Here is a 25,525-nt window from a genome sequence, read left to right as displayed (position 1 = left end):
AAGAGAGTTACAAGGCTGAATGTGCTCCTTTCTTTGTCCTATGTCACATACTGACATACTCTAACATTGCTAAACTTTTATCCAAGCAGCTTGCTGAGGCCATGCCAAAGCCCCACCTAGGACAAATATACAGGAAGCATTCAAGAGCTCACACAACATCTTTAATGTTTCAGGAAACAAAAATAAAAAACTGGACAGGGAGGATGATCTTTTAAATACACTGCATTGCCTTAAATATGAGGTCATGAACTATATTCACAGGAAAAGCGCATTACTCAGATTTTGCTGGGTTTAGTATATAAAGGAGGCAAAAGACAAGGATGTGTGGTTTAATCCATTGCAACAACAACAACAAAACGACATAAATGAAGGAATATTTTCTTATCCCAAGTTCACCAGCAACCCACATATGTATGGCTGAGCAAATAATCTACTCACTCAGTGTTTACTGCACTTTGAAAGAGAGAAATTTATTTCCTTGAAATTCAATAATACAACCAACATGTTATGTTTCAAATATTGCACATTTCAAAACTTAAAAAGACATTTTAAATCAATACAGACAATGTTCTCAATCTTGCCTGTTTCACATATATATACAACAACATGCAGTCCTGCTGGGTCAATCCCGATTTCCCCATCCAAAGTCAATTCACAAAGCAATCCCTTCACTAGATAGATGCTAAGGACCAGAAACAATAAAAGAAAAAATATGTACTCCAGTGGATTCTATTATCAGACAGCTCCACAGTACACATTTATGCTGTCACATCAAAATAGAGAAGAGAATAAGCCCGAAAGAGAACAGGTTATAATGACTGAAGGCACCTTCCATAACTAGACCTATGTAAATACAGCTCCTCTTACCATAGGCACCTTAAACCAGCATCCTAGAGGGGCTAAAACAGGTCTTGTGTGAGAGGATGACAATTTTTTAAAGATAAAGAAAGGGAATATAAAGCCTCTAATTTGGTTAACAAAAACAAAACTAAAAACAATGTCCCCAGCCTAAATAAGCATCAATACATTACCAAACATTGTCGTGAGTCTTTCCATACTATATCAAAACAAGATAAAAATTATCTATGATATCCCAATATTGATTTTCAAAATAAAAACATGAATTCCACAGAGTTAAATTCCTTTTACTGTCTTCTGACAAATCAAGAAGACAGCACTCATGAACGCAATTAGAAGCATACACAAATCCAAACATGAGGCTTGAAATTCCTTAAATGTGAACAGCTCTTCACAGTTGATAATGAATGTTCATGAACAGTATCTTGCCTTAACCTCCCAGGGACTCCCTGTGATATTTACCAACATCTTCATTTTACAGATGATAAAGGTGAAGCACAGAGATGCTAAACATATTACCTAAATCACTCCTCTGGATCCTGCCATCTCCTTCCAAACTCAGAGGAAAAAAAAAAAGGATTCCACTTACACCCAGGTTTACTACATAACCCAGGTTTTTCTAACTAATGAAGTATAATAGGGTATTTATTTTGTCATATGTGAATGCTAAATGCCATTCCCTCTCCAAGCTCTATACAATGGAACTTAACCTTTACATTATCGTGACACTTTATGAAATCTAATAAAAGCTAAGGAATCCTCACCCTCTAAAAAAAGGCACACATGTGAATGTTCGTAGCAGCATTATTCGTAATAGCCAAAGAGTGGTAAACCACCCAAATGTTCATCAACTGATGGATAAACAAATTGTGGTATATTCACACAATGGAGTATCATTTAACCATAAAAAGGAATGATCCCACACGGATGAACTTTGAAAACATGCTAAATGAAATGAGTCACAAAATGACCACATATTGTATGATATGAAATGTCCAGAATAGACATTATTTTATATGTAATGTGCAGAATGGGCAAACCATTAGAAATAGAAAGTAGATTAATGATTGTCTAGGGCTTTGGGTGGGTTGGGTGAAAATGGGGAGTGATTGTTTAATGGGCATGGGCTTTCTTGCTGGGGTGATGACAAATGTTCTAAAACTGTGGTGATGAATGCACAGCTGTGAACATACTTAAAACCACTGAATTACACACTTTAAATTCTTGAACTGTATGGTCTGTGAATTATGTCTCAATAAAGATGTTATTTAAAAACAACTATTACAAATCCTCATATGAGTAAAATTTTCCAGATAATTTATGAGGGTTTGTTAAAGCCCTGAACCCCATCTACAGGTATGAGGGAGTCCAAGACCCAAGCTTAGTAACTCCTGCTCTACACAGACAAGAATCATCATCTATTTTTCTTTGTTGTACATGTAAGATTTATTTTGGCTGCCCCTACCCTACCACAACTACACCAAACCTATGCCTCCTATTTTTTAAGATCACTATTTTATCTATTAGATAACATAACCACAGTAGTTTTCCGTATTGATTCATTAAAAAGAGTAAAATCATATAGTTTCATAAATATAATTTTAAAAGCTACAAAAAAAAAACCTCTAGCCATTGAGCATCTATTATTCGCAAGGCATGGCTGGCATTCAAAAATTTAAAAGATTTCTGCCCTCAAGTCTAAGATGTCATAGGCAGGATAAGATCTATACAAAAATAACAATATATGAAATAGAAGGTGAATCTTGCATTAAAAAGACAAGGGAAGATAAGACAGGAATAATGATTAAAGGGAAGCTTCTTGGCAGAGGTGGACATTTATTTAATGCTGTGTTTCACCTTGAAGAATAAGTATCCTGAACGTGCATAAAGGAGACACAGGGAATTCCAGATGAGAGCAGAAACAGATATGCTTCAGAATTGTTCCTGGGAATTATGAAGAAGGGCCTTAATCCCAAGGTAAGGGGCCAGGCATAGTGGCTCACACCTGTAATCCCAGCACTTTAGGAGGCCCAGGCAGGAGGATCACTTGAGGCCAGGAGTTCAAGACCATCGTGGACAATATAGCAAGACCTACATCTCTACAAAAAAATAAAAAATTAGCCGGGGGCAGTGACATGGCCTATAGTCCCAGCTACTCAGGAGGCTGAGGCAGGAGGATCACTTGAGCCCAGAAGTATGAGGCTACAGTGACCTCTGATCTCACCACTGCACTACAGCCTGGGTGAACGGAGAGAGATCCTGTCTCAAAAATATCAATCAAGCTAAGGATCCTGACTTTATTTGGTAGGCTCTGAGAAACCAAAGAAGGTTGCTGAGTAGGGCAATTACTGAATCAAAGATGTATGCTATGAAGATTGATTGTATAGTAATGTATGGGTGCATGTGGAAGAGAGGAAAAACTGCAAGCAGAGAAACAGTATTATTACAATAATGTAAGAAAACGTTTCTAGAGTCTGGTTTTGGGAGTGGCATCTGTCATTCAGTAGCCATTTTTAAAAGATCAAGGCATGCCCTCCCCACCCCTGCCACTGAAAAAGGCGTGTTTTGACATGCTGCTGATTTACAGTGCTGCCAATAAAGAAAATGGCTGTAGTTCATCATGGTACATATTTCCCTGGGGAAAACCCATTTACAATGTAGGTTTAGCAATTTCAAAATAACATTTTAACATAAAGTTCTGGTTACATTGGTTTGTGGGATTAGGAGGGGCCAAAGGCTCCTTTAGGCTCCCTTTGATCCATTAACTATGTTCTGTGAGTTTACAGTGAAAAATCTTGATAACAGTTGGACGATAAGCTTTCATGTGACCAAGTAAACCTGAACTCCAAGACTAAAAGACCTTGTTTGCAGTAGCAAATACTAAAGGGTCGGGGCCTGAATAGAATTTTTTTGAAATTGCTTTATTTCTATTTATGAGCCTGAGGTGATTGGTGGTAGTGCATAACCTATAGTAACCCTTTCTGGGTTAGAGGTTTACCATGTGGACAAGCACTGGGCACATAGTATAGGGGAGTTTACCTGCCTGGAATGGCCAAGGAGTTGTCTTCCCTGGGAGAGGAAGAGCCCAGAGGCTACCTAAAGTCTTCCTCCCCACCCAAAGTGATGTTAAACACCGGAACTTGGAAAGAGAAGGTTGGCGTTCGAGTCACACCACACACACACACACCCCCACACACACCCCAAATAAAAGGTCTTACCCAATCTCCAAAGTTTGCCAAGGCCAAGAACACTATCTCTTAGCCCTTTTACTTCCAATCCCCGCCCACAGCCTGCAAGACCCTCCACTTCCCTTTCCCCTTCCGCTCTCAGCTTACTTGTCCCGGATGATGGTCTGCAGCTCCCGGATCTGATCATTCATAGGCAGCAGCTTAAGCTGCGCCCCGATCTGCCGGGAGAGTTCGCAGTCCCCTAGGAAGGAGTTGCCAGCTGGTGCGTCATAGCTGCTACTGTCACCACTACCACTGTTGCTCTCTGAGTTGAGGCTGGAGCCGACGCAGGCCCCAGCGTCCAGCTCGGCAGGCAGGCTACAATGGGTGTGCCCCGTGAGGAGAGTCACCTTGGCCCTGGAGGCTCTGTTTCCCCCTGCATGGTCCAGGATCGGATCGCCAGGTCGCAGCTGCTCGGGACTTGGGGTTGAGGCAGAGTTTACTTGCTGGTTGTGACAGGGCATTGAGTCCGGACACTGTAACTCCGTGGCCATACACCGGGCCCTGGGCTATCCCCGCTGCTACCGAACACTAAAGATAAAGAGGAACAGGTAGAAAGGACAGATGCTCACGTGCTCTCTCGGTTGCTCCCGCCTCTTCAGAACATCTAACCCTGGCTGTCCTTTCACCCCTAGGCCGCTGTTGGTTTCCTTTAGCACACTTTGGCTCACTCCCGCCCACATCAGACGTACTGCCTGCCTAAACACCCTATTGGCTTCACTCCCCGCCACTCTGAGGCGCCACTGCTTGTTAACCCTTTGAGTCACCCTTGCTACGTGGGTTTCCACAGGTAGCTAAGCCCCCGCAGCGAGGCCAGGGATGCCAGCTTGAAGTGTCTTCCGGGAGCCCCTGAGGCCTCTGCATTCAGAACTTTGGGTGATTGGTAGAGCCAGGAAAAACTGGGGGTGGCAAGTGATGCTACACAGTTACACACATAAAGCCCATGTTTTCAGACTTTGTGACCCAGCAGAGAAATTAAACCTCAGTAACCGCATCTTCAGTTAGCTTGTCTGCGTAACTGAAGGAAGAAGTAAAAAATGCTTAGCAGACTGCTGAAGAGCCTGTCCTGTACTAGACAGTTCTAGAAACTGCAGCTTCCCAAGTGTGCTTGACCGCCAAAGCTTTTCTTATCTTTATTGGTTGGGCCCTACAGTGTACACGTTGCCATGGAGATTCAGGCTGCATTTCAGATCCACTATCACTTTGAATCTTTTAAGTACTTGGAAAGACGCTTATTTTTCAGTGTGTGGACTCACTATAACGGCTTGAGGTCAGAGTGTCTAGGGCAGTACTTTTCAAACATCGGTATGTACCACAGTAATTGTAGAGCTTGTTAAAATGCAGGTTATGACTCATTTTTGAGATTCTGATTCTGTAGATCCGAGATGGGACACAAGAATCATTTTTTTTTAACTTTTATTTTAAGTTCAGGGACATATGTGCAGGTTTGTTACATAGGTAAACTCATGTCATGGGGGTCTCTTATAAAGATTATTTCATCGCCCAGGTATTAAGCCTAGTACCCACTACTTATCTTTCCCAATCCTCTCACTCCTCACACCATGCACTCTGCAGTAGGCTCCAGTGTGTGTTGTTCCCCACTATGTGTCCATGTGTTCTCATCATTTAGCTCCCACTTATAAGTGAAAACATGCAGCATTTGGTTTTCTCTTCCTGTGTTAGTTTGCTAAGGATAATAGGCTCCAGCTCCATCCATGTCCCTGCAAAGGACATGATCTCATCCTTTTTTATGGTTGCATAGTATTCCGTGGTGTATATGTACCACATTTTCTTTATCCATTCTATCATTGATGGGTAGTTAGGTTGATTCCATGTCTTTGTTATTGTAAATAGTGCTGGAGTTAACATATGCATACATTTGTCTTTAATAATACAATAATTTATGTTCCTTTGGGTATATACCCAGTAATGGGATTGCTGAGATGAATGGTATTTCTGTCTTTCCTTTTCTTAACATGCCTATACAGGTTTTTTATAATTTTTTTTATTTCCATAGGTTATTGGGGAACAGGTGCTGTTTGGTTAGATAAGTAAGTTCTTTAATGGTGATTTGAGAGATTTTGGTGCATCCATCACTTGAGCAGTATACACTGCACCCTATTTGTAGTCTTTTATCTCTCAAACCCTTCCCACCCTTTTCCTCCAAGACCCCAAATTTCATTGTATCATTCATATGCCTTTGTATCCATCATAACTAAGCTCCCACTTAGGAGAACATACAATGCTTGGTTTTCCATTCCTGAGTTACTTAACTTAGAATAACAGTCTCCAATCTCATCCAGATTGCTGCAAAAGTCATTAATTCATTCCTTTTTATGGCTGAGTAGTATTCCATCTGATATATATATATAAATCACAGATATTATATATCACAGATATATTTATATATCACAGATAGATAGATAGATAGATAGATAGATAGATAGATCACAGATATTTATATATCACAGCTGCTTTATCCACTCGTTGATTGATGGGCATTTGGGTTGGTTCCATGTTTTTGCAATTGTAAATTGTGCTACTATAAACATGCATGTGCAACTATCTTTTTCATATAATGACCTCTTTTCCTCTGGGTAGATACCCAATAGTGGGATTGCTGATCAAATGGTAGTTTTACTTTTAGTTCTTTAAGGAATCTCCACAATGTTTCCATTAGTTGACATTCCCACCAGCAGAGTAGCAGTGTTCCCTGTTCAACACATCCATGCCAACATCTACTATTTTTTTTATTTTTTGATTATGGCCATTCTTGCAAGAGTAAGGTGGTATTATGGTTTTAATTTGCATCTCTCTGATAATTGGTGATGTTGAGCATTTTTCAATTTTGTTTGTTGACCGTTTGTATATCTTCTTTTAAGAACTGTCTATTCATGTCCTTAGCCCACTTTTTGATGGGATTGTTTGTTTTTGTCTTTCTGATTTGAGTTCCTCGTACATTCTGGATATTCATCCTTTGTCAGATGTATAGATTGTGAAGATTTTCTCCCACCGTATGGGTTATCTGTTTACTCTGCTGACAGTTCCTTTTGCTGTGCAAAAGTTCTTTAGTTTAATTAAGTCCCAGCTATTTATCTTTGTTTTTATTGCATTTGCTTTTGTGTTCCTGGTCATGAAATCTTTGGCTAAGCCAATTTCTATAAGGGTTTTTCCAATGTTATCTTCTAGAATTTTTATAGTTTCAGGTCTTAGATTTCAGTCCTTCATCCATCCATCCTGAGTTGATTTTTGTATAAGGTGAGAGATGAGGATCCAGTTTCATTCTCCTACATGTGGTTAGCCAATTATTCCAGCACCATTAGTTTAAAAGGGTGTCCTTTCCCCACTTTATATTTTTGCTTACTTTGTTGAAGATCAGTTGGCTGTATTTGGATTTCTGATTTTGTGTTTTGTTCCATTGGTCTATGGGTGTATTTTAATAGCAGTACCATGCTGTATTCGTGACTATTGCCTTATAGTATAGTTTGAAACCAGGTAATGTGATGCCTCCAGATTTATTCTGTTTGGCTATATTGGCTGTTTTGCTTCAATATGACTTTTAGAATTGTTTTCTCTAATTCTGTGAAGAATGATATTAGTATTTTCATGGGAATTGCATTGAATGTGTAGATTGCTTTCCTTGTAGAGGTCTTTCACCTTCTGGGTTAGGTATATTCCTAAGGAATTTTTTTTTTTCACATAAAGTGTTTATTTTTTCCTTATTATACTTTAAGTTCTGGGGTATTTGTGAAAAACGTCCAGATTTGTTACATTGGTATACACGTGCCATGGAGGTTTGCTGCACCCATCAACCTGTCACCTACATTAGGTATTTTTCCTCTCCAGCCCCCCAACCCCGACTGGCCGCAGTGTGTGATGTTACCCTCCGTGTATCCATGTGTTCTCATTGTTCAACTCCCACTTATGAGTGAGAATATGCAGTGTTTGGTTTTCAGTTCTTGTGTTAGTTTGCTGAAAATGATGGTTCCCAGCTTCATCCATGTCCCTGCAAAGGACATACACTCATCCTTTTTTTATAGCTGCATGGTATTCCATGGTATCTATGTGCCACATTTTCTTTATCCAGTCTAAAATTGATGGGCACTTGGGTTGGTTCCAAGTCTTTGCTATTGTGAATAGTGATGCAATAAACATATGTGTGCATGTGGCTTTATAGTAGAATAATTTATAATCATTAGGTTATATACCCAGTAATGGGATTGCGGGGTCAAATGGTATTTCTGGTTCTAGATCCTTGAATCACCACACTGTCTTCCACAATGATTGAACTAATTTACACTCCCACCAACAGCGTAAAAGTGTTGCTATTTCTCCACATCCTCTCCCGCATCTGTTGTTTCCTGACTTTTTAATGATCACCATTCTAATTGGCATGGGATGGTTATCTTATTGTGGTTTCGATTTGAATTTCTCTAATGACCAGTGATGATGCCTTTTCTTCATATGTTTGTTGGCTGCATAAATGTTTTCTTTTGAGAAGTGTCTGTTCATATCCTTCACCCACTTTTTTTTTTTAATGTTCCATGTTTATTTTTGTAATATTCTGTCTCCCTCTAACTTCACCACCACTAGCATGTAATAGCCACCTGAGTGGGGCATTTAGTTTGTTTAAAGTATGTACCCGGTACACGGAAGAGGGTCAGGCAATATAGAAGATGCCTGTCAAATACCTAGGAATGCAGACATAGTCAGATGTTTTTCTATAGACATACTGATTGAATTTCACTTTAAAACAAATAAAAATCACAACCAAAAGCAACTGCCTAGTAACCCAAGTCTCCGTGGTTTCAGGAATCACATACTGAATTTAGTTGCATTTTGCTTATGGTAGTCAGTTGATTCGGGATTGTCCACAATCTTAGATAATCATCATGTTATCTGATATCTAGATTATCAAAAAATGCCTTCACCCACTTTTTGATGGGGCTGTTTGTTTCTTTCTTGTAAATTTATTTAAGTTTTTATAGATTCTGGATATTAGCCCTTTGTCAGATGGATCGATTGCAAAAATTTTCTACCATTCTGTAGGTTGCCTGTTCACCCTTATGATAGTTTCTTTTGCTGTGCAGAAGCTCTATTTTATAATTAGATCCCATTTGTCAATTTTGGCTTTTGCTGCCATTGCTTTTGGTGTTTTAGTCATGAAGCACTTGCCCATGCCTATGTCTTGAATGGTATTGCCTAGGTTTTCTTTTAGGGCTTTTATGGTTTTAGGTCTTATGTTTAAGTCTTTAATCCATCTTGAGTTGCTTTTTGTATAAAGTGTTAGGAAGAGGTCCAGTTTCAGTTTTCTGCATATGGCTAGCCTGTTTTCCCAACACCATTTAATAAATAGGAAATCACTTTCCCATTGCTTGTTTTTGTCAGATTTGTCAAAGATCAGATGGTTGTAGATGTGTGGTGTTATTTCTGAGGCCTCTGTTCTGTTCCATTGGACTGTATATCTGTTTTGGTACCAATACCATGCTGGTTTAGCTACTGTAGCCTTCTAGTAGAGTTTGAAGTCAGGTAGTGTGATGTCTCCAGCATTGTTCTTTTTGCTTAGGATTGTCTTGACTATGTGTACTATTTTTGGTTCCATATGAAATGTAAAGTAGATTTTCCAATTCTGTGAAGAAAGTCAATGGTAGCTTGATGGGGATAGCATTGAATCTATAAATTCATTTGGGCCCTATGGCCATTTTCACAATATTGATTCTTCCTATCCATAAGCATGGAATGTTTTTCCATTTGTTTGTGTTCTCTCTTATTTCCTTGAGCAGGGGTTTGTAGTTCTCCTTGAAGAGGTCCTTCACACTGCTTGTAAGTTTCATTCCTAGGTATTTTATTTTCTTTCTAGCAATTGTGAATAGGAGTTCACTCATGATTTGGTTCTCTGTTTGTTATTGGTGTATAGGAATTCTAGTGATTGTTGCACACTGATTTTGTAACCTGAGACTTTGCTGAAGTTGCTTCTCAGCTTAAGGAGATTTTGGGCTGAGATGATGGGGTTTTCTAAGTGTACAATCATGTCATCTTTAAAAAGAGACAATTTGACTTCCCCTGTTCCTATTTGAATACCCTATATTTCTGTCTCTTGCCTGATTGCCCTGGCCAGAACTTCCAATATTATGTTGAATAGGAGTGGTGAGTGAGGGCATGCTTGCCTTATGCTGCTTTTCAAAGGGAATGATTCCAGCATTTGCCCATTCAGTATGATATTGGTTGTGGGTTTGTCATAACTAGCTCTTATTATATTGAGATACGTTCTATCAATACCTAGTTTATTGAGAGTTTTTAGCATGAAGGGCTGTTGAATTTTGTCAAAGGCCTTCCCTGCATCTGTTGAGATAATCATGTGGTTTTTGTCATTGGTTCTGTTTATCTGATGGATTACATTTATTGATTTGCATATGTTGAACCAGCCTTCCATCCTAGGGATGAAGCCAACTTGATTGTGATGGATAAGCTTTTTGATGTGCTGCAGGATTTGGCTTGCTAGTATTTTCTTGAGGATTTTCACATTGATGTTCATCAGGGGTATTGGCCTGAAATTTTCTGTGTGTGTTGTGTCTCTGCCAAGTTTTGGTATCAGGAGGATGCTGGCATCATACAATGAATTAGGGAGGAGTCCCTCTTTTTCTGTTGTTTGGAATGGTTTCAGAAGGAATGGTACCAGCTCCTCCTTGTACCTCTGGTAGATATTGGCTGTGAATTCGTCTGTCCTGGACATTTTTGGTTGGTAGGCTATTAATTACTGCCTCAATGTCAGAATTTGTTGTTGGTCTATTCAGGGATTCGACTTCTTCCTGGGTTAGACTTGGGAAGGTGTATGTGTCCAGGAAATTATTCATTTCTTCTAGATTTTCTAGTTTATTTGGGTAGAGGTGTTTATAGTTTTCACTTATGGTCGTTTGTATTTCTGTGGGATCAGTTGTGATATCCCCTTTATCATTTTTTATTGTGTCTATTTTATTCATCTCTCTTTTCTTCTTTATTAGTCTGACTAGTGGTCTGTTTTGTTGATCTTTTCAAAAAACCAGCTCCTGGATTCATTGATTTTTTGAAGGGTTTTTTGTGCCTCTATCTCCTTCAGTTCTGCTCTGATCTTAGTTATTTCTTGTCTTCTGCTAGCTTTTGAATTTGTTTGCTCTTGCTTCTCTAGTTCTTTTAATTGTGATGGTAGGGTGTCGATTTTGGATCTTTCCTGCTTTCTCCTGTGGGCATTTACTGCTACAAATTGCCCTCTAAACCCTGCCTTAAATGTGTCCTACAGATTCAGCTATGTTGTGTCTTTGTACTCATTGGTTACAAAGACCATCTTTATTCCTGCCTTAATTTCATTATTTAGGAGCAGGTTGTTCAGTTTCCATGTAGTTGTGTGGTTTTGAGTGAGCTTCTTAGTCCTGAGTTCTAATTTGATTGCACTGTGGTCTGAGAGGCTGTTCGTTCTGATTTCTGTTCTTAAACATTTGCTGAGGAGTATTTTACTTCCAATTATGTGGTCAATTTCAGAATAAGTGTGATGAGGTGCAGAGAAGAATGTATATTCTGTTGATTTCGGGTGGGGAGTTCTGTAGATGTATATTAGGTTTGCTTCATCCAGAGCTGAGTTCAAGTCCTGAATATCCCTGTTAATTTTCTGTCTTGTTGATCTGTCAAATATTGACAGTGGCATGTTAAAGTCTCCCACTATTATTGTGTGGGAATCTAAGTCTCTTTGTAGGTCTTTTGGAACTTGCTTTATGAATCTGGTGCTCCTGTATTGGGTGCATATATATTTAGGATAGTTAGCTCTTCTTGTTGCCTTGATTCCTTTACCATTATGTAATGCCCTTCTCTGTCTCTTTTGATCTTTGTTAGTTTAAAGTCTGTTTTATCAGAGACTAAGATTGCAACCCCTGCAGTTTTGTTTGTTTGTTTGTTTTGCTTTCCATTTGCTTAGTAAATATTCCTCTATTTCTTTATTTTGAGCCTATGTGTGTCTTAGCACATGAGATGGGTCTCCTGAATACAGCACACTGATGGGTCTTGAGTCTTCATCCAATTTGTCAGTCTGTGTCTTTTAATTGGGTATTTAGCCCATTTACATTTAAGTTTAATATTGTTATGTATAAATTTGGTCCTGTCATTATGATGCTAGCTGGTTATTTTGCCCATTAGTTGATGTAGTTTTTTCATAGTGTTGATGGTCTTTACAATTTGCTATGTTTTTGCAGTGGCTGGCACTGATTGTTCTTTCCATGCTTAGTACTTCCTTCAGGAGCTTTTGTAAGGCAGGTCTGGTGGTGACAAACTCCATCAGCATTTGCTTGTCTGTAAAGGATTTTATTTCTCCTTCTCTTATGAGGCTTAGTTTGGCTGGATATGAAATTCTGAGTTGAAAATTCTTTTCTTTAAGAATGTTGAATATTGGCCCCCAGTCTCTTCTGGCTTATAGTGTTTCTGCTGAAAGATCAGCTGTTAGTCTGATGGGTTTCTTTTTGAGGATAACCTGACCTTTCTCTCTGGCTGTCCTTAACATTTTTTCCTTCATTTCAACTTTGGTGAATCTGAATATTATGTGTCTTAGGGTTGCTCTTCTTGAGGAGTATCTTTCTGGTGTTCTCTATATTTCCTGAATTTGAATGGTTCTGTTTATGTGATGGATTATGTTTATTGATTTCCATAGGTTGAACCAGCCTTGCATCCCAGGGATAAAGCCCACCTGATCGTGGTGGGTAAGCTTTTTGATGTGCTGCTGGATTCAGTTTACCAGTATTTTACTGAGGATTTTCGCATCAATGTTCATCAGGGATATTGGTCTAAAATTCTCTTTTTTTGTTGTGTCTCTGCCAGGCTTTGGTATCAGGATGATGTTGGCCTCATAAAATGAGTTAGGGAGAATTCCCTCTTTTTCTATTGATTGGAATAATTTCAGAAGGATTGGTACCAGCTCCTCTTTGTATCTCTGGTAGAATTCGGCTGTGATCGTTCTGGTCCTGGACATTTTTTGGTTGGCAGGCTATTAATTATCGCCTCAATTTCAGAGCCTGTAATTGGTCTATTCAGACATTCAACTTCTTCCTGGTTTAGTCTTGGGAGGGTGTATGTGTCCAGGAATTTACCCATTTCTTCTAGACTTTCTAGTTTATTTGGGTAGAAGTGTTTATAGTATTCTCTAATGGTAGTTTGTATTTCTGTGGGATCTTTGGTGATATCCCCTTTATCATTTTTTATTGCGTCTATTTTATTCATCTCTCTTTTCTACTTTATTAGCCTTGCTAGCAGTCAGTCAATTTTGTTGATCTTTTCAAAAAACAGCTCCTGGATTCATTGATTTTTTGAGGTGTTTTTTGTGTCTCTATCTCTTTCAGTTCTGCTCTGATCTTAGTTATTTCTTGCCTTCTGCTAGCTTTTGAATTTGTTTGCTCTTGTTTCTCTAGTTCTTTTAATTGTGATGTTAGGGTGTTGATTTCAGATCTTTCCTGCTTTCTCTTGTGGGCATTTAGTGCTATAAATTTCCCTCTACACACTGCTTTAAATGTGTTCCCGAGATTCTGGTACGTTGTGTCTTTGTTCTCATTGGTTTCAAAGAACATCTCTATTTCTGCCTTCATTTCGTTATGTACCCAGTAGTCATTCAGGAGCAAGTTGTTTAGTTTCCATGTAGTTGTGCGGTTTTGAGTGAGTTTCTTAATCCTGAGCTCTAATTTGATTGCGCTGGGGTCTGAGAGACAGTTTGTTGTGATTTCTGTTCTTATACATTTGCTGAGGAGTGCTTTACTTCCAACTATTTGGTCAATTTTAGAATAAGTGTGATGTGATGCTGAGAAGAATGTATATTCTATTATTTGGGATGGAGAGTTCTGTAGGTGTCTATTAGGTCTGCTTGGTGCAGAGTTGAGTTCAATTCCTGCATGTCCTTGTTGACCTTCTGTCTCATTGATTTGTCTGATATTGACAGTGGGGTGTTAAAGTCGCCCACTATTATTGTGTGGGAGTCTAAGTCTCTTTGTAGGTCTCTAAGGACTTGCTTTATGAATCTGGATGCTCCTGTATTGGGTGCATATATATTTAAAATAGTAAACTCTTCTTGTTGAATTGATCCCCTTACCATTATGTAATGGCCTTGTCTCTTTTGATCTTTGTTGGTTTAAAGTCTGTTTTATCAGAGACTGGGATTGCAACCCCTGCCTTTTTTTTCTTTCCATTTTCTTGGTAGATCTTCCTCCATCCCTTTATTTTGAGCCTATGTGTGTCTTTGCACGAGAGATGGGTCTCCTGAATACAGCACAGTGATGAGTCTTGACTCTTCTATCCAATTTGCCAGTCTGTGTCTTTTAGTTGGGGCATTTAGCCCATTTACATTTCAGGTTAATATTGCTTTGTGTGAATCTGATCCTGTCATTATGATGTTAGCTTGTTATTTTGCCCATTAGTTGATGCAGTTTCTTCCTAGCATCGATTGTCTTTGCAATTTGGCATGTTTTTGCAGTGGCTGGTACCAGTTGTTTCTTTTCATGTATAGTGCTTCCTTCAGGAGCTCTTGTGAGGCAGGTCTGGTAGTGACAAAAATCTCTCAGCATTTGCTTGTCTGTAAAGGATTTTATTTCTCCTTCACTTATGAAGCTTAGTTTGGCTGGATATGAAATTCTGGGTTGAAAATTCTTTTCTTTAAGAATGTTGAATACTGGCCCCCACTCTCTTCTGGCTTGTAGGGTTTCTGCAGAGAGATCCACTGTTAGTCTGATGGGCTTCCCTTTGTGGGTAACACGACCTTTCTCTCTGGCTGTCCTTAACATTTTTTCTGTCATTTCAACCTTGGTGAATCTGACTCTTATGTGTTTGGGGGTTGCTCTTCTGGAGGAGTATCTTTGTGGTGTTGTCTGTATTTCCTGAATTTGAATTTTGGCCTGTCTTGCTATGTTGGGGAAGTTCTCCTGGGTAACATCCCAAAGAGTGTTTTCCAACTTGGTTCCATTCTCCCCATCACTTTCAGGTACACCAATTAAACGTAGATTTGGTCTTTTCACATAGTGCCATATTTCTCAGAGGCTTTGTTTGTTCCTTTTCATTCTTTTTCCTCTGATCTTGTTTTCTCACTTTATTTCATTAAGTTGATCTTCAGTCTCTGATATCCTTTCTTCTGCTTGATCGATTCAGCTATGATACTTGTGTATGCTTCACAAAGTTCTCATTCTGTGTTTTTCAGCTCCATCTGGTCATTTCTGTTCCTCTCTAAACTGGTTATTCTAGTTAGCAATTCTTCTAACCATTAGCTTCCTTGCATTGGGTTAGAACATGCTCCTTTAGCTTGCAGGAGTTTGTTATTACCCACCTTCTGATGCCTACTTCTGTCAATTCAGCAAACTCATTCTCCATCCAGTTTTGTTCCCTTGCTGGCGAGAAGTTGTGATCCTTTGGAGGAGAAAAGGCATTCTGGTTTTTGGAATTTTCAGGCTTTTTGCGCTGGTTTCTCCCCATCTTCATGGATTTATCTCTTTTTGGTCTTTGATGCTGGTGACCTTCGGATGGGGTCTCTGAGTGGACGTCCTCTTCTTTGATGTTGATGCTATCCCTTTCTGTCAGTTTGTTTTCCTTCTAACAGTCAGGTCCCTCGGCTGCAGGTCTGCTGGAATTTGCTGGAGGTCCACTCCAGACCCTGTTTGCCTGGGTATCACCAGCAGAGGCTGCAGAACAGCAAATATTGCTTCCTGTTCCTTCTTCTGGAAGCTTCATCCCAGTGGAGCACCTGCCAGATGCCAGCCAGAGCTCTCCTGTATGAGGTGTCTGTTGGCCCCTACTGGGATGTGTCTCCCAGTCAGGATACATGGGTGTCAGGGACCCATTTGAGGAGGCACTCTGTCCCTTAGCAGAGCTCAAACGCTGTGCCATAAGATACGCTGCTCTCTTCAGAATCGTCAGGCAGGGACATTTATTTCGCTGAAGTTATGCCCACAGTTGCCCCTTGCCCCAGGTGCTCTGTCCCAGGAAGATGGAGGTTTTATCTATAAGCCCCTGACTCGGGTTGCTGCCTTTCTTTCAGAGATACCCTGCCCAGAGAGGAGGAATCTAGAGAGGCAGTCTGGCCACAGTGGCCTTGCTGAGCTGCAGTTGGCTCCACCCAGTTCAAACTTCCCAGTGACTTTGTTTACACTGTGAGAGTAAAACTGCCTACTCATGCCTCGGCAATGGCAGATGCCCCTCCCCAAACCAAGCTCAAGCATCCCAGGTAAACCTCAGACTGCTGTACTGGCAGCAAGAATTTCAAGCCAGTGGATCTTAGCTTGCTGGGCTCCATGGGGGTGGGACCTGCCAAGCCAGAGCAGTTGGCTCCCTGGCTTCAGCCCTCTTTCCAGGGGAGTGAATGGACCTATATTGCTAGTGTTCCATGCACCACTGGGGTATGGGAAAAAACAAAAAACAAAAAACACCTGCAGCTAGCTCGGTGTCTGCCCAAATTGCCACCCCGTTTTGTGCTTGAAACCCAGGGCCCTGGTGGCATAGGCTCCATAGGGAATCTCCAGATCTGTGGGTTGTGAAGACTGTGGGACAGAGTGCACCATTCCTCAAGGCAGAGTTCCTCATGTCCTTGGGTAGGGGAGATAATTCTCTGACCCATTTTGCTTCCCGGGTGAGGTGACACCTCACCCTGCTTCAGCTCCCCCTCTGTGGGCCACACCCACTGTCCAACCAGTCCCAGTGAGAGGAACTGGGTACCTCAGTTGGAAATGCAGAAATCACCCTTCTTCTGCATCAATCTTGTTGGGAGCTGCAGACTGGAGCTGCTCCTATTTGACCATCGTGCCAGCAAATCCCTCAGATTTTTTTTAAGGGATTGTAAAAGGGTTGAGTTCTTGATTTGATTCTCATCTTAGTCACTGTTGGTGTATGTAAGACCTACTGATTTGCGTACATTAATCTTGTATCAAGAAACTTTGTTGAATTCTTTTTTTTTTCATTTATTTATTTTTATTTTTTATTATACTTTAAGTTCTAGGGTACATGTGTATAACGTGCAGGTTTGTTACCTGTGTATACTTCTGCCATGTTGGTGTGCTGCACCCATCAACTCATCAGCACCCATCAACTCGTCATTTACATCAGGTATAACTCCCAATGCAATCCCTCCCCCCTCCTCCCTCCCTGTGATAGGCCCTGGTGTGTGATGTTCCCCTTCCCGAGTCCAAGTGATCTCATTGTTCAGTTCCCACCTATGAGTGAGAACATGCGGTGTTTGGTTTTCTGTTCTTGTGATAGTTTGCTGAGAATGATGGTTTCCAGCTGCATCCATGTCCCTACAAAGGACACAAACTCATCCTTTTTTATGGCTGCATAGTATTCCATGGTGTATATGTGCCACATTTTCTTAATCCAGTCTGTCACTGATGGACATTTGGGTTGATTCCAAGTCTTTGCTATTGTGAATAGTGCCGCAATAAACATACATGTGCATGTGTCTTTATAACAGCATGATTTATAATCCTTTGGGTATATAGCCAGTAATGGGATGGCTGGGTCATATGGTACTTCTAGTTCTAGATCCTTGAGGAATCGCCATACTGTTTTCCATAATGGTTGAACTAGTTTACAATCCCACCAACAGTGTAAAAGTGTTCCTATTTCTCCACATCCTCTCCAGCACCTGTTGTTTCCTGACTTTTTAATGATTGCCATTCTAACTAGTGTGAGATGGTATCTCATGGTGGTTTTGATGTGCATTTCTCTGATGGCCAGTGATGATGAGCATTTTTTCATGTGCCTGTTGGCTGTATGAATCTCCTCTTTTGAGAAATGTCTATTCATATACTTTGCCCACTTTTTGATGGGGTTGTTTGTTTTTTTCTTGTAAATTTGTTTGAGTTCTTTGTAGGTTCTGGATATTAGCCCTTTGTCTGATGAGTAGATTGCAAAAATTTTCTCCCATTCTGTAGGTTGCCTGTTCACTCTGATGGTAGTTTCTTTTGCTGTGCAGAAGCTCTTTAGTTTAATTAGATCCCATTTGTCAATTTTGGCTTTTGTTGCCATTACTTTTGGTGTTTTAGACATGAAGTCCTTGCCCATGCCTATCTCCTGAATGGTATTCCCTAGGTTTTCCTCTAGGGTTTTTATGGCATTAGGTCTAACATTTAAGTCCCTAATCCATCTTGAATTAATTTTCATATAAGGAGTAAGGAAAGGATCCAGTTTCAGCTTTCTACTTATGGCTAGCCAATTATCCCAGCACCATTTATTAAATAGTGAATCCTTTCCCCATTTCTTGTTTTTGTCAGGTTTGTCAAAGATCAGATGGCTGTAGATGTGTGGTATTATTTCTGAGGCCTCTGTTCTGTTCCATTGGTCTATATCTCTGTTTTGGAACCAGTACCATGCCGTTTTGGTTACTGTACCCTTGCAGTATAGTTTGAAGTCAGGTAGCGTGATGCCTCCAGCTTTGTTCTTTTGACTTAGGATTGTCTTGGAGATCCGGGCTCTTTTTTGGTTCCATATGAACTTTAAAGCAGTTTTTTCCAATTCTGTTAAGAAACTCATTGGTAGCTTGATGGGGATGGCATTGAATCTATAAATAACCTTGGGCAGTATGGCCATTTTCATGATATTGATTCTTCCTATCCATGAGCATGGTATGTTCTTCCATTTATTTATGTCCTCTTTTATTTCACTGAGCAGTGGTTTGTAGTTCTCCTTGAAGAGGTCCTTCACATCCCTTGTAAGTTGGATTCCTAGGTATTTTATTCTCTTTGAAGCAATTGTGAATGGCAGTTCATTCATGATTTGGCTCTCTGTTTGTGTGTTACTGGTGTATAAGAATGCTTGTTATTTTTGCACATTAATTTTGTATCCTGAGACTTTGCTGAAGTTGCTTATCAGCTTAAGGAGATTTTGGGCTGTGAAAATGGGGCTTTCTAAATATACAATCATGTCATCTGCAAACAGGGACAATTTCACTTCTTTTCCTAACTGAATACCCTTTATTTCTTTCTCTTGCCTGATGCCCTAGCCAGAACTCTCAACACTATGTTGAATAGGAGTGGTGAGAGAGGGCATCCCTGTCTTGTGTCAGTTTTCAAAGGGAATTTTTCCAGTTTTTGCCCATTCAGTATGATATCGGCTGTGGGTTTGTCATAAACAGCTCTTATGATTTTGAGATACGTTCCATCAATACTGAATTTATTGAGAGTTTTTAGCATGAAGGGCTGTTGAATTTTGTCAAAGGCCTTTTCTGCATCTATTGAGACAATCATGTGGTTTTTGTCTTTGGTTCTGTTTATATGCTGGATTACGTTTATTGATTTGCATATGTTGAACCAGCCTTGCATCCCAGGGATGAAGCCCACTTGATCATGGTGGATAAGCTTTTTGATGTGCTGCTGGATCCGGTTTGCCAGTATTTTATTGAGGATTTTTGCATCGATGTTCATCAGGGATATTGGTCTAAAATTCTCTTTTTTTGTTGTGTCTCTGCCAAGCTTTGGTATCAGGATGATGTTGGCCTCATAAAATGAGTTAGGGAGGATTCCCTCTTTTTCTTTCATTGGAATAGTTTCACAAGGAATGGTACCAGCTCCTCTTTGTACCTCTGGTAGAATTCAGCTGTGAATCCATCTGGTCCTGGACTTTTTTTGGTTGGTAGGCTATTAATTATTGCCTCAATTTCAGAGCCTGCTATTGGTCTATTCAGGGATTCAACTTCTTCCTAGTTTAGTCTTGGGAGTGTGTAAGTGTCCAGGAAATTATCCATTTCTTCTAGATTTTCTAGTTTATTTGCATAGAGGTGTTTATAGTATTATCTGATGGTAGTTTGTATTTCTGTGGGGTCAGTGGTGATATCCCCCTATATCATTTTTTATTGCGTCTATTTGATTCTTCTCTCTTTTCTTCTTTATTAGTCTTGCTAGCGGTCTATCAATTTTGTTTATCTTTCAAAAAACCAACTCCTGGATTGATTGATTTTTTGGAGGGTTTTTTGTGTCTCTATCTCCTTCAGTTCTGCTCTGATCTTAGTTATTTATTGCCTTCTGCTAGGTTTTGAATGTGTTTGCTCTTGCTTCTCTAGTTCTTTTAATTGTGATGTTAGAGTGTCAATTTTAGATCTTTCCAGCCATCTCTTGTGGGCATTTAGTGCTATAAATTTCCCTCTACACACTGCTTTAAATGTGTCCCAGAGATTCTGGTATGTTGTATGTTTGTTCTCATTGGTTTCAAAGAACATCTTTATTTCTGCCTTCATTTCCTTGTGTACCCAGTAGTCATTCAGGAGCAGGTTGTTCAGTTTCCATGTAGTTGAGCAGTTTTGATTGAGTTTCTTAGTCCTGAGTTCTAGTTTGATTGCACTGTGGTCTGAGAGACAGTTTGTTATAATTTCTGTTCTTGTACGTACATTTGCTGAGGAGTGCTTTACTTCCAATTATGTGGTCAATTTTGGAATAAGTGTGATGTGGTACTGAGAAGAATATATATTCTGTTGATTTGTGGTGGAGAGTTCTGTAGATGTCTATTAGGTCTGCTTGGTGCAGAGATGAGTTCAATTCCTGGATATCCTTGTTAACTTTCTGTCTCGTTGATCTGTCTAATGTTGACAGTGGGGTGTTGAAGTCTCCCATTATTATTGTACGGGAGTCTAAGTCTCTTTGTAAGTCTCTAAGGACTTGTTTTATGAATCTGGGTGCTCCTGTATTGGGTCCATATATATTTAGGATAGTTAGCTCTTCCTGTTGAATTGATCCCTTTACCATTATGTAATGGCCTTCTTTGTCTCTTTTGATCTTTGATGGTTTAAAGTCTGTTTTATCAAAGACTAGTATTGCAACCCCTGCTTTTTTTTATTCTCCATTTGCTTGGTAAATCTTCCTCCATCCCTTTATTTTGAGTCTATGTATGTCTCTGCATGTGAGATGGGTCTCCTGAATACAGCAGACTGATGGGTCTTGACTCTTTATCCAGTTTGCCAGTCTGTGTCTTTTAATTGGAGCATTTAGTCCATTTACATTTAAGGTTAATATTGTTATGTGTGAACTTGATCCTGCCATTATGATATTAACTGGTTATTTTGCTCGTTAGTTGATGCAGTTTCTTCCTAGCCTCGATGGTCTTTACATTTTGGCATGTTTTTGCAATGGCTGGTACCAGTTGTTCCTTTCCATGTTTAGTGCTTCCTTCAGGGTCTCTTGTAAGGCAGGCATGGTGGTGACAAAATCTGTAAGCGTTTGCTTATCTGTAAAGGATTTTATTTCTCCTTCACTTATGAAACTTAGTTTGGCTGGATATGAAATTCTGGGTTTAAAATTCTTTTCTTTAAGAATGTTGAATATTGGCCCCCACTCTCTTCTGGCTTGGAGAGTTTCTGCCAAGAGATCTGCTGTTAATCTGATGGGCTTCCCTTTGTGTGTAACCCGACCTTTCTCTCTGGCTGCCCTTAAGATTTTTTTCTTCATTTCAAATTTGGTGAATCTGGCAATTATGTGTCTTGGAGTTGCTCTTCTCGAGGAGTATCTTTGTGGCGTTCTCTGTATTTCCTGAATTTGGATGTTGGCCTGCCCTACTAGGTTGGGGAATTTCTCCTGGATGATATCCTGAAAAGTGTTTTCCAACTTGGTTCCATTTTCCCCCTCACTTTCAGGCACCCCAATCAGACGTAGATTTGGTCTTTTTCCATAATCCCATACTTCTTGCAGGCTTTGTTCATTTCTTTTTCTTCTTTTTTCTTTAGATTTCTCTTCTCGCTTCATTTCATTCATTTGATCCTCAATCGCTGATACTCTTTCTTCCAGTTGATCAAGTCAGTTACTGAAGCTTGTGCATTTGTCACGTATTTCTCCTGTCATGGTTTTCATCTCTGTCCGTTTGTTTATGGCCTTCTCTGCATTAATTATTCTGGTTATCAATTCTTCCACTCTTTTTTCAAGATTTTTAGTTTCTTTGCACTGGGTATGTAATTCCTCCTTTAGCTCTGAGAAGTTTGGTGGGCTGAAGCCTTCTTCTCTCATCTCGTCAAAGTCATTCCCCGTCCAGCTTTGATCCGTTGCTGGAGATGAGCTGCATTCCTTTGGAGGGGGAGATGCGCTCTTATTTTTTGAATTTCCAGCTTTTCTGCCCTGCTTTTTCCCCATCTTTGTGGTTTTATCTGCCTCTGGTCTTTGATGATGGTGACGTATTGATGGGGTTTTGGTGTGGGTGTCCTTCCTGTTTGTTAGTTTTCCTTCTAACAGTCAGGACCCTCAGCTGTAGGTCTGTTGGAGATTGCTTGAGGTCCACTCCAGACCCTGTTTGCCTGGGTGTCAGCAGCAGAGGCTGCAGAAGATAGAATAATGCTGAATAGCGAGTGTACCTCTCTGATTCTTGCTTTGGAGGCTTCCTCCCAGGGGTGTACTCCACCATGTGAGGTGTGGGGTGTCGGTCTGCCCCTAGTGGAGGATGTCTCCCAGTTAGGCTACTCAGGGGTCAGGGACCCACTTGAGCAGGCAGTCTGTCCATTCTCAGATCTCAGCCTCTGTGTTGGGAGATCCACCACTCTCTTCAAAGCTGTCAGACAGAGTTGCTTGCGTCTGCAGAGGTTTCTGCTGCTTTTTTTTGTTGTTGTTTTGTTGTTGTTGTTGTTTGGCTGTGCCCTCTCCCCAGAAGTGGAGTCTACAGAGACTGGCAAGCCTCCTTGAGCTGCTGTGAGCTCCACCCTGTTCGATCTTCCTAGGGCTTTGTTTGCCTACTTAAGCCTCAGCAATGGCGGGCGCCCCTCCCCCAGCCTGGCTGCTGCCTTGCGGATAGATCGCAAACTGCTGTGCTAGCAATGAGGAAGGCTCCACGGGCATGGGACCCTCCCAGCCAGGTGTGGGATATAATCTCCTGGTGTGCCCGTTTGCTTAAAGCGCAGTATTGGGGTGGGAGTTACCCGATTTTCCAGGTGTTGTGTGTCTCTGTTCCCCTGGCTAGGAAAAGGGATTCCCTTCACCCTTGCACTTCCCAGGTGAGGCGATTCCTCACCCTGCTTCAGCTCTCACTGGTCAGGCTGCAACAGCTGACCAGCACCGATTGTCTGGCACTCCCCAGTGAGATGAACCCAGTACCTCAGTTGATAATGCAGAAATCACCTGTCTTCTGTGTCGCTGGCTCTGGGTGCTGGAGACTGGAGCTGTTCCTATTCGGCCATCTTGCTGCGCCCTCTGTTGAATTCTTTTATCAGTTCTAGGAGCTTTCTGGAGGAAACTTTAGGGTTTTCTAGGTAAACAATCGTATCATCAACAGTGATAGTTTGACTTTCTCTTTATCAATTTGGATGCCCTTTATTTCTTTCTCTTGTCTGATTACTCTGGCTAGGACTTTCAGTACTATGTTGAAGGGGAGTAGTGAGAGTGGGCATTGTTGTCTTGTTCCAGTTCTCAGAGAGAATGCTTTCAACTTTCCCCCATTCAGTATTATGTTGGCTGTGGGTTTGTCATAGATGGCTTTTATTACTTTGAGGTACATTCCCTTTATGCCAATTTTGGTGAGAGTTCCAATCATGAAGAGAGGCTGGATTTTGTTGAATGCTTTTTCTGCATCTATTGAGATGATCGTGTGATTTTTGTTTTTGATTCTGTTCATGTGGTGTATCACATTTATGTACTTGCATATGTTAAACCATCCCTACATCCCTGGTGTGAAACCCACTTCATCATGTTGGATCATCTTTTTGATATGTTTTTGGATTCGGTTAGTTAATATTTTGTTAAGGATTTTAGCATCTATGTATATCAGGGATACTGTCTGTAGTCTTCTTCTTTGCTTATGTTCTTTCCTCGCTTGGACATTAGAGTGATACTGCCTTCATAGAATCATTTAGGGAGGGTTGCCTCTTTCTCTATCTTGTGGAATAGTGTCAGTAGGGTTGGTCGAAATTCTTCTCTGAATGTCTGGTAGAATTCTGCCATGAATCCTTCTTGTCCTGAACTTTCTTTTTGTTGGTAATTGTTAAATTACCATTTCAATCTCACTGCTTTTATTGTTCTATTCAGGGTATCTAATTCTTCCTGATTCAAGCCGGGATGATTATTTCTTTCCAGGAATTTATCCATCTCTTCTAGGTTTTCTAGTTTTTGCAAATAAAACTGTTCATAGTATTTTTGAATGATCTTTTATATTTCTGTGATGTCAGTTGTAGTATCTCCCATTTCATTTCTTAGTGAGGTTATTTGGATTTTCTCTTTTTTTTTTCTAGACTAATCTTGCTAATTATCTATCTTGTCAAAGAACCAGCTTTTTGTTTCATTCATCTTTTGTATTGTTGTTGTTGTTGTTGTTTCAATTTCATTTAGATCTGCTCTGATCTTGGTTATTTCCTTTCTTCTGCTGGGTTTGGGTTTGGTTGGTTCTTGTTTCTCTAGTTCCTTGAGGTGTGCCCTTAGATTGTCTGTTTGTGCTCTTTTAGTCTTTTTGATGTAGGTGTTTATGGCTAGGAATTTTCCTCTTAGCACCAGCTTTGTTGTACACAGAGGATTTGATAGGTTTTGTCGCTATTGTCATTCAGTTTGAAGAATTTTTTAATTTCCATCTTGATTTCATTTTTGACCCAATGATCATTCAGGAGCAGATTATTTAATTTTCATGTATTTGCATGGTTTTGAAGGTTACTTTTGGAGTTGATATCCAGTTTTATTCCACTGTGGTCTGACAGAGTGCTTGATATAACTTCAATTTTCTTAAATGTATTGAGGCGTCTTTTGTGGCTTATCATATGCTCTACCTTGGAGAAAATTCCATGCACTGTTGAATAGAATATATTTTCTGTGGTTGTTGGATGGAATGTTCTGAATATATCTGTTAAGTCCATTTTTTCCAGGGTACTGTTTAAATCCATTGTTTATTTGTTGACTTTCTGTCTTGATCACCTGTCTAGTGCTGTCAGTGGAGTACTGAAGTCCCCCACTATTATTGTGTTCCTGTCTAACTCATTTCTTAGGTCCATTAGTAATTGTTTTATAAATTTAAGAGCTCCAGTGTTAGGTGCATATATGTTTAGGATTGTGATAGTTTCCTGTTGGACAAGGCCTTTTATCATTATATAATGTCCCTCTTTGTCTTTGTTAACTGCTGTTGCTTTCAAGTTTCTTTTGTCTGATATAAGAATAGCTACTCCAGCTCACTTTTGGTGTCCATTTACATGAAATGTCTCTTTCCATCCCTTTACCCTAATTTTATGTGAGTCCTTGTGTGTTAGGTGAGTCTTTTGAAGGCAGCAGATAGTTGGTTGGTGATTTCTAATCCATTCTGTGGTTCTGTATCTTCTAATTGGAGCATTTAGGTCACTCCCATTCAATGTTAGTATTGAGATGTGGGGTAGCATTCCATTAATTGTGCTATCTGTTTCCTATGTATTTTTGGTTTTTGTTTTTTGTTTAATTGTATTTTTCTTTTATAGGTCATGTGAGATTTATGCTTTAAAGAGGTTCTGTGTTCATGTGTTTCCAGGATTTGTTTCAAGATTT

The 25,525-nt window shown here is 40.0% G+C and overlaps 1 protein-coding gene across 5 annotated transcripts in view; it reads right to left on the bottom strand.

Annotated features, from left to right (window-relative positions):
- UPRT (uracil phosphoribosyltransferase homolog) overlaps nucleotides 1-4,769 on the bottom strand; it is a 31,048-nt gene extending 26,279 nt beyond the window's left edge. For 3 of the 5 annotated variants that reach the window (XM_005593982.4, XM_005593981.4, XM_045384095.2), the window contains exon 1: nucleotides 4,194-4,769. In XM_005593982.4, the coding sequence (XP_005594039.1) occupies nucleotides 4,194-4,579 (386 nt within the window). In that variant the 5' untranslated portion in view covers nucleotides 4,580-4,769. The remainder of the gene's footprint in view (nucleotides 1-4,193) is intronic. The other 2 variants (XM_065537825.1, XM_065537826.1) reach the window with 2 other exon arrangements.
- Nucleotides 4,770-25,525: the final 20,756 nt, after the last annotated feature.

The sequence above is a fragment of the Macaca fascicularis genome, chromosome X, assembly GCF_037993035.2.
Source record: "Macaca fascicularis isolate 582-1 chromosome X, T2T-MFA8v1.1".
Classification (NCBI taxonomy): Eukaryota; Metazoa; Chordata; class Mammalia; order Primates; family Cercopithecidae; genus Macaca; species Macaca fascicularis.
Note: the sequence above shows the minus strand (reverse complement) of the source record. Positions and strands in the feature narration are given on the sequence as shown.